The sequence below is a fragment of the Lithobates pipiens genome, unplaced genomic scaffold, assembly GCF_037356315.1.
Source record: "Lithobates pipiens isolate NorthernLeopardFrog02 unplaced genomic scaffold, aLitPip1_a1.2 Scaffold_19, whole genome shotgun sequence".
Taxonomy (NCBI): Eukaryota; Metazoa; Chordata; class Amphibia; order Anura; family Ranidae; genus Lithobates; species Lithobates pipiens.
In genome coordinates, this window is record NW_027507764.1 from 486,967,370 (window position 1) to 486,976,758 (window position 9,389).

At 44.3% G+C, this 9,389-nt stretch overlaps 1 protein-coding gene across 1 annotated transcript in view; it reads right to left on the minus strand.

Moving 5' to 3' along the window:
- Positions 1-4,147, minus strand: part of LOC143997374 (solute carrier family 7 member 13-like) — a 149,594-nt gene extending 145,447 nt beyond the window's left edge. Inside the window, exon 1 of the mRNA XM_077492953.1 lies at positions 3,452-4,147. Coding sequence (XP_077349079.1) covers positions 3,452-4,145 — 694 coding nt within the window. The 5' untranslated portion in view covers positions 4,146-4,147. The remainder of the gene's footprint in view (positions 1-3,451) is intronic.
- Between the last annotated feature and the right edge of the window lie 5,242 nt (positions 4,148-9,389).

Consider the following 9,389-nt stretch of genomic DNA (forward strand, 5'->3'; position numbering starts at 1 on the left):
CGGTTCTCCCCCCGCAGCGGTGTGAACCCAGCCTAAGGAAAGGGAATCACACCCCAGGAGAAATGGGCAATGTTTCAGGGCAGCACAGGATCCCTTCGTCAAGCATGAGCCCTGGCATGGAAGGGGGTAAATGGAAAGTTACCCTGGGGCAGTGCTAAAAGGGGGTCATTTAGCCCTGCCTATTACATAGGTCATGGTGTTTGATGAGAGAGCTGTAGCCTGGATCCTGGTAAAAACAGGACTTGCATTTCTTGGACTTTCTCCTGGTTGGTGAACCCTTTGTGTGCTACTTTGAATTGTGTTGAATCAAACACCTTAACAAAGGGTAAATAATAAAGTGAATAAGGGGGTTACAGCACTGTGATTCCATCGTGCCAAAACCGGAAGCAACGCTGTTTGCCTTGTATTGAGGTGATGCCAATTTTCAATTGATGTTCACCATATTAAGTGCCAGAGAGAAAACGATTATCCTGATACAAAAATGATTAAACTCAGAGCTGCTCCTAAATATACAAGTAAATTAGTAAACAATAATATATAAAGTGTCTGTGCAAACATATATATATATATATAGTGTAATCAAAAATGGGATAAATTCTATGGTGCAAGACAGATAAAGTCCTTTGCTGCAAGGTGATGTGTCCACTTCTGTCTGTGAGGATAAGTGCCACTCCGTTCTCCCCTCTTGGGCCCCCAATCACAAGAAATAATATTTAAATATGTAAGGTCGTTATCCTATGGCTCTAGTTGAGATGTCTCCCATCAGACATAGCATCTGACATTAACTTTAAGGGCACTTTCACACCTAGCAGTGCCGGGCATTGGCGGTAAAGCGTCCCTACTTTTAGTGGCACTTTACTGTAGTTTGTGCGGTGCTTTTCGACCCGAAAAAAGGGTTAAAAGCGTCGCTAACCATTGATTTCAATGGGCAGGGGCACTTTAGGAGTGGTGTATACACCGCTAAGATGCTGCTTGCAGGACTTTTTTGAGCGTCCTGCCAGCGCACTGATCCAGTGTGAAAGCACTCGGCCATTCACACTGGAGTGAGAGGAGTCATATGATGTCCTCCCATACTTGCGCTAGCCGCGTGCCCTCTGCAGCATTGGCACTGGTCTATGATCAGGGAAGGGAGCCAATCACAGCAGTTCTTTACCGTGTGACCAGCTGTGTCCAATCAGTTGATCACAGTGTAAACAGAATTTACCAGTAATCGGCAATCCTCACCTCACCCTGACAACGGAAAGCCGATAACCAGCAAATACACACAGGGGACATCTACACTGATAATCAGGGCACTGATGATCAGTGTCCTGATGATCAGTGCAGCCCCAACAGTGCCCACCAGTGCTGGCAATCAGTGCCCACCAGTGCTGGCAATCAGTGCCCACTAGTGTTACCAATCAGTGCCCATCAGTGGTGCCTCTCAGTACCTATCAGTTATGCTTATCAGTTAGGCCTATCAGTGCTGCTCATCATTGCCGCCTATCAGTGCCCATCAGTGCTGCCTATCAGTGCCCATCAGTGCAGCTTCATCAGTGATTCCCGATACACACTTACTGATCACTCATTGGGAAGAGGGTGTCTCCATTGTGCACATGAGCCTACCGATCCCTCACACTTCTCACTCTTTAATTGGATTTATCCCACATTTTATGGCAAAGGTAAACTGTTCTATTGATCATTTTACAAGGACGAATTGGGTTACTGCACTATGGAAGCATTTTCTTTTATATCTTTTGAGTGTTATCAGCCAAGCTGTGGTTCCAGACACCATTAAGGGTCCTGGGGAGACCGATTTCCCTGTGCTAGGTGAAACTACTGTTTTAGTGGTCGCCGATAGCTGGTAAGCAAGCTACTTGGGTGTGGAGTTGGATGCACATTTTTTGAAGGATTTTCCTCCTCTGCAATCTGACACTAATATCTTACACGGATGGGTGTTGTTTAACCCCTTATTTATGGACTGAAATTTTCACTGGGACTTTGCTTTAGTTTATCTTTTTATTTCTTTTTTTAATTTGAAAATTTAAATCATTTTGCAAAGTTGTTATTCTACTAGCGCTACACTTATTTTGTATAGCTTCATGTGTTACCTCATTAATGCCTATCAGTGCAGCCTAAATTTTTTTGGGGTATAGTGTAGCATGACCGTCCACTTGTCATTCAAAGTGCGACAGTGCTGAAAGCTGAAAATTGGCCTGGGCAGGAGGGGGGTGAAAGTGCCCAGTAGGCAAGTGGTTAAAGTGGTTGTATACTAATTTTTTTAACTTTTACCTACAGGAAAGCCTTTAATAAGGCTTACCTGTAGGTAAAAAAAATATCTCCTAAACCTGTACGGTTTAGGAGATATTCCCCTCGGTATGCGCCGCTGACTGCAGTGGCGCATGCGCACAAGGAGATTCTCGGCCTGAAAATCCGACAGTGGCCGACCGGCCGGAATGAAATCTCCCGCGCGCATACGCGGATACGCGGAGCCGCGATACCTGGAAGAAACGCAGAGGGAGCATGTCAGCTCCCTCGGCGTGGATCGGGCAAGATGTCGGGCCTCGTTGTAAGGTAAGTATTTCATAATGAGCTAGTATGCGGTGCATACTAGCTCATTATGCCTTTTGCTTTGCAGGTGTTAAAAAAAAAATAAAAAATAGGGGGTTTACTACCGCTTTAATAATATTGTATTTGTTAGTTATTCATTATATCCACTTAGGGTATATAATATTCACTTATTATATTGTGTTGTTCTGCAGTTTATCTGTTTATATTACTACTGGTGGTGTGGGAACACATAGCAGTGTTCAGAAGCCACTGTAATTAGTATTGGAATTGTTATTTATCACGATCACAGGATAGAAGCGCGGTGGTTCTCCTTTATATTACTCAACGGTTTTTGTGTTTGCTGAAAAATAAAGCAGATTTTGAGTTTATAGAACTGTGTTGCGGAGGTTTGTTTTTCCCCTGATCCCAACACAATATACTTAGCGCTTAGGATATAAATATAACTTGGCGATGGCAATGTAATATAAATATCTGTGAAAAACACTGTCATAAAGGAAATGATAAACTTACAAAAGCGCACCAACACTATCAGTATGTCGTGTAGATAAAACCATTACCTTAAAAATTACATTTACTTAAAGGCACTCTGTATTGAGGAAAAAAATAGAATGCCATTGCTGAGCTCTGTTTTTGGAAATGCTAGTTGCCCGGTAATTAATTACATTGATGCAGAAGCCTCACTATGTTGAGTCACTGACTTGGAACAGGTATGTAGATGAAAAGTTCTGGTTTCCCTTTGGCTTCATTTGTTGCATGCTTATTCTAGGTCAGTGACTCAGCAATTTAATCCAGAGCCAATCAGCCAACAATGAACTTCTGTACTTTTCTCAGAACAGATTGAATTTAAGTGAACCAGACAAATGATGGTGAGAGTAAATAATTGTATACAGCAAATACGTACCCACAACATAATTAAGAACATTCCAGCCTCCAAATGCAAACATGCCCTGGTAAAAGGCTTCTCCGATCTGTGATATGTTGGGGACATTTCCCTCGAATGCCCTGTGAAAGTTTTGCGTCTTGCCCATTCCCAACTGGACAAGTCCACATAAGGCAATGGCACCGAGAGCAGCCATCTTCAGCACTGTGAAAACATTCTGTGCTACAATAATCCATTTTGTGCTCATACAGTTAATGATCCCTACAATTAAAATCACTGAGATAGCTGTGACTTTTTTGACGGCTTCTGGTGAAGAGCATCCTGGGAAAAATGGCTGCGTAGTGTATTCTGCGAACATCAATGCTTGGACAGTTATGACTGCTGGCCTGAGGAAAATAACGGCGGTCCATAAGAAAATGTATGCAGGAATGGGGCCCAGGCCTCTTTTAATATAATAATATTCCCCACCAGATGATGGAAAGGTAGTTCCCAATTCAGCATAACACAGAGCTCCAATCATTGATATTATCCCACAAGCTGTCCATATCATCAGTGAAACCCCAACATTTAGCTGTGAGAGGAGCAACACGGCCCCCGGTGAGACAAAAATTCCAGTGCCCAAGATGACCGCAAAGATGAAATTAACGGCACTGAAGAATCCAATAGTTCTTTTCAGGACAACCTTCTGCTCCACGGTGTTCAGCTGCTCATCCATTGTCTCTTACATGCTTCTGTCACTCTCAATATAACTGCATCCGTTGTATTTATATTGGCACGGCACATCTAGTTTTGCAATGCTAGTGTTTAAACAATAACATTTACCCTGTACTTTTCTCATCGCATACTGTGAGCAGGTATGAATATTTTATCAATGTAACACACGAGTCATGTAACCTTAATTGTATTAGGCCAGTTGCACAGGGACATAACAATTTACTGATGTTTATACTAGTTGACAAAAAGATCCTGAGCAAAACATTTCATAAAGACCCTGTGTAAAGTTGTGCAAGTAGCATAAAGGTGCGTAATACTTCATTGCCAGTATTACAGTACACACTATATTGTCAGACGTATTGGGATGTCTACCTTTACACGCACATGAACTTTAATGGCATCCCAGTAGTAGTCCGTAGTGTTCAATATTGAGTTGCCCCACCCTTTGCAGCTATAACAGCCTCAACTCTTATGGGAAGGCTGTCCACAAGGTTTAGGAGTGTGTCTATGGGAATGTTTGGCCACTGATGTTGGATGAAAAGGCTTGGCTCGCAGTATCTGTTATAATTCATCCCAAAGGTGTTCTATCGGGTTGAGGTCTGGACTCTGTGCAGGCCAGTCAAGTTCCTCCACTCCAAACTCGCTCATCCATGTTTTTATGGACCTTGCTTTGTGAACAGTCAACTGTTTCCAAAAATGTGGGAGCATATGCAATATTTCAGTGTAGTATATTTCAGTGCCTTAGTGCATGTTTAACGCAGTATATTTCAGTGTGTTAGGCCGCGTACACACGCGGGGACTGTTCGCCCAACTTTGTCCGTCAAACAGTTTCGGCAAACAGTCCGCTCAAAATTAGCATGGACGGACATGGCCACACACGACGAACGAACAGTTTGCTGAAACCGTGCGCGATGACGTGAACGGCACGTACGACGGGACGGAAAATACGACGTCCTATACACTGCATTATAACTTTCGGCGTGAAAATCCTTTCTGAGCATGCGCGCAACTTTGTTTGACGAACAAGCCTACACACGAGCGGACTGTTCGCTGAAACAAGGTTTCAGCGGACAGTTTTACGGAATTTCCGAAAAACCTTGTTCGTCAAACTGTCCGCTGAAACTGTCCGCTGAAAGCCCACACACGAGCGGACTGTCCGCCCAAACACTGTTCAGCGGACAAAGTTGGGCGAACAGTCCGCCCGTGTGTACGCGGCCTTAGTGAAGGTTTACCACAGTATATTGCATTGCATTAGTACATGTTTAACGCAGTATATTTCAATGTGTTAGTGAACGTTTACCGCAGTATATTGCATTGCATTAGTGCATGTTTAACGCAGTATATTTCATAGCGTTAGTGCACGTTTAACGCAGTATATTTCATAGTGTTGGTGCACGTTTAACGCAGTATATTTCAGTGCTTTAGTGCACATTTAACACAGTATATTTCAGTGCAGTATACTTCAGTGTGTTAGTGCACGTTTACTGCAGTTTATTAAGGAGCAGACTGTCCCCTAATTGTTAAATACCAACCATTTTGGAGTATCCAATGCCCTAAGCCCTCTCCTGTTACAAGTTTTCCCAGCAATAAATCACACACAAAAAAAACCTAGACTGTTTAATAAGGCTGTAGTGAATGCATACATCCCAACTTTTTGAGATGAAAATGAGGGACACCTATTAGCAAAAGTATCTAGGCATAGGACATACCATACCCCTGCCATGCCCCTTAACCACCTTCAGACCGGACCATTTTGCTGGTAAATGACCAGAGGTCTTTTTACAATTTGGCACTGCGCTGCTTTAACTGGTAATTGCGCGGTCATGCAATGTTGTACCCAAACAAAATTTGCGTCCTTTTCTTCCCACAAATAGAGCTTTCTTTTGATGGTATTTGATTGCCTCTGCGATTTTTATTTTTTGCGATATAAACGTAAAAAGACCGCAAATTTTGAACAAAAATGATATTTTCTACTTTTTGTTATTAGAAAAATCCAATAAACTCAATTTTAGTCATACATTTAGGCCAAAATGTATTCAGCCACATGTCTTTGGTAAAAAAAAAGTCAATAATTGTATATTTATTGGTTTGCGCAAAAGTTGTCACATCTACAAACTAAGGTACGTTTTCTGGAATTTGCGCAGCTTTTAGTTTACGGCTGCCTATCTCATTTCTTGAGGTGCTAAAATGGCAGGGCAGTACAAAACCCCCCCAAATGACCCCATTTTGGAAAGTAGACACCCTAAGGAAATTGATAAGTGGCATGTTGAGCCCATTGAATATTTTATTTTTTTGCCTCAAGCGATTGAATAATGACAAAAAAAAAATATTTTTTTTTTTTTACACAAAGTTGTCACTAAATGATATATTGCTCACACATGCTATGGGCATATGTGAAATGACACCCCAAAATAAATTCTGCTGCTTCTCCTGAGTACGGGGATACCACATATGTGGGACTTTTTGGGAGCCTAGCCGCGTACGGGGCCCCGAAAACCAAGCACCGCCTTCAGGCTTTCTAAGGGCGTAAATTTTTGATTTCACTTCTCACTACCTATTACAGTTTTGAAGGCCATAAAATGCCAAGATGGCACAAAACCCCCACAAATGACCCCATTTTAGAAAGTAGACACCCCAAGCTATTTGCTGAGAGGCATGTTGAGTCCATGGAATATTTTATATTTTGCCACAAGTTGCGGGAAAATTACAAACTTTAATTTATTTTTTATTTTTTTTCACAAAGTTGTCACTAAATGATATATTGCTAACACATGCTATAGGCATATGTGAAATGACACCCCAAAATAAATTCTGCTGCTTCTCCTGAGTTCGGGGATACCACATATGTGGGACTTTTTGGGAGCCTAGCCGCGTACGGGGCCCCGAAAACCAAGAACCGCCTTCAGGTTTTCTAAGGGCGTAAATATTTGACTTCACTCCTCACTACCTATTACAGTTTTGAAGGCCATAAAATGCCAAGATGGCACAAAACCCCCACAAATGACCCCATTTTAGAAAGTAGACACCCCAAGCTATTTGCTGAGAGGCATGTTGAGTCCATGGAATATTTTATATTTTGCCACAAGTTGCGGGAAAATTACAAACTTTTTTTTTTTTTTTTTTCACAAAGTTGTCACTAAATGATATATTGCTCACGCATGCCATGGGCATATGTGAAATGACACCCCAAAATAAATTCTGCTGCTTCTCCTGAGTATGGGGATACCACATATGTGGGACTTTTTGGGAGCCTAGCTGCGTACGGGGCCCCGAAAACCAAGCACCGCCTTCAGGCTTTCTAAGGGCGTTACAGTTTTGAAGGCCATAAAATGCCAAGATGGCACAACCCCCCCCCCCAAATGACCCCATTTTGGAAAGTAGACACCCCTAAATTTAGGGGTACACTAGTGAGACTAGGTAATAAATGGCGGGTGCCCTGAAACTATAAAAAAAATAACTAACCAACCAGCGTCACCTGTAACAGTTATATGGTGATCACTGGTGAAAGGGTTAACTAGGGGGCAATCAGGGGGCTTTATGCGGTAGTATATGGGGGTCCCTGGCGCTATAAAAAGCTGCGGCGAACCTAAATACCTACCTGCCTAACTAGCGTCACCTGTGACACTAATACAGTGATCAGAAAAACGATCGCTTATTAGGCTGGGTTCACACTGGAGCGATGTGGGAACGCCGCGAATCCGCGGCGGGTTCCCGCATCGCATGCCTCCCAGGGACAGTTCACACTGCCCTATGCGAACTGCTGGGAGTGTCAGTGAAATGTTAATGACACCCCCAGATCAGTTCGCATATCGCAGTGCGATCTGCAAACTCGGATCGCATGGTGTGAACACCCATGTGATCCGATTCTGCTGTGGACCAAAAAAAGGGTCCCGTGCGAGTTTGCGGCGGGTGCGACACAAATTCAGCCATACTATCTGTATGGCTGAACTCGAATCGCACAGAGATCGGATGTGATTTGCACTGCAGTGCGGTGCGAATCACCAGGGCCGCTGATAAGCCAGTACAGCCAGCCCTGTTGTACCGGGCCCGGCCAGCAGGGGGGGCCTGTGCAGCTTCAAAGACAGTTCAGTGGAGAAAACCCAAAAAACGCTTTCTAATTTACAAGTGGCTCCCTGCGCTCATTGTACACTACACACTGGATCTTTCCATTACAAAATCCTGGAAACAGAATCCAGGAATCTGTGTCTCCCAGGACCTCAGCTGAGCTCTGTAATCCAGTCCAGAGCTTCTAGATTGCCTTCTCCACAGACCCAAGACCACACCCCTCCGCTGCTCTCATTGGTTGGAGGAGAGAAGTCTAAGGATGGGATGGGAGCTTCTTAGGTAAGAGACATGCTGCTGTGCAGGAGAGTTCTCTCATGTTGGCACAGATTAAAACAGGCCCACTGACACTGCATCTGGCCTGCCAGCACAGACACAACACGAACAGTCAGAAATGTTTTGTAATGTAAACGATCCTAACACCTCCTGAGAGGCCCCCTCCCCCACCAACCTGAAATGGGGACTGATGTTGAGAGGGACTCTGCTGGGATGGAGGGGGCTCTGCTGGGATGGCGGGGGCTCTGCTGGGATGGGATGGAGGGGGCTCTGCTGTGATGGAGGGGGCTCTGCTGGGATGGGATGGAGGGGGCTCTGCTGGGATGGAGGGGGCTCTGCTGGGATGGAGGGGGCTCTGCTGTGATGGAGGGGGCTCTTCTGTGATGGAGGGGACTCTGATATGAAATGGGGGACTCTGTCCGTTGTTCTACTGACCTACCCCCCGCATCTTCTGCCAGTTATACTGACTTTGCTGCAAATTTTAATATAATGCACATAAATAAAAAAAGATTGTAAGTTTACAAAGTAAGACATGGGCACCTCTTTGCATCATTAACCCCTTCCCACCTATATCAGCCCTTTCGCTGGATGGATAGGTGGGGTTGAGGTTGGGGCAGAAGGGGGCCCCATCAGGTTGGCTGTACGGGGCCCCATGGTTTCTATCAGCAGCCCTGCGAATCACATCCGTTCTCATAAACCGCTGCAATGTGAACCCAGCCTTAGTGACACTGGCGGCGGGGGGTGATCACGGGGTTAAACCTTTATTGGGGGGGTTAGGGGGGTACCTTAGAACTAAAGGGGGCTAACCCTAACTGCCCTAACAGTTATTACAGTCACAAATGACACCCGCCGGGTGATCAGGGGGTTAAACCTTTATTAGGTAATAAATGGCGGGTGCCCTGAAACT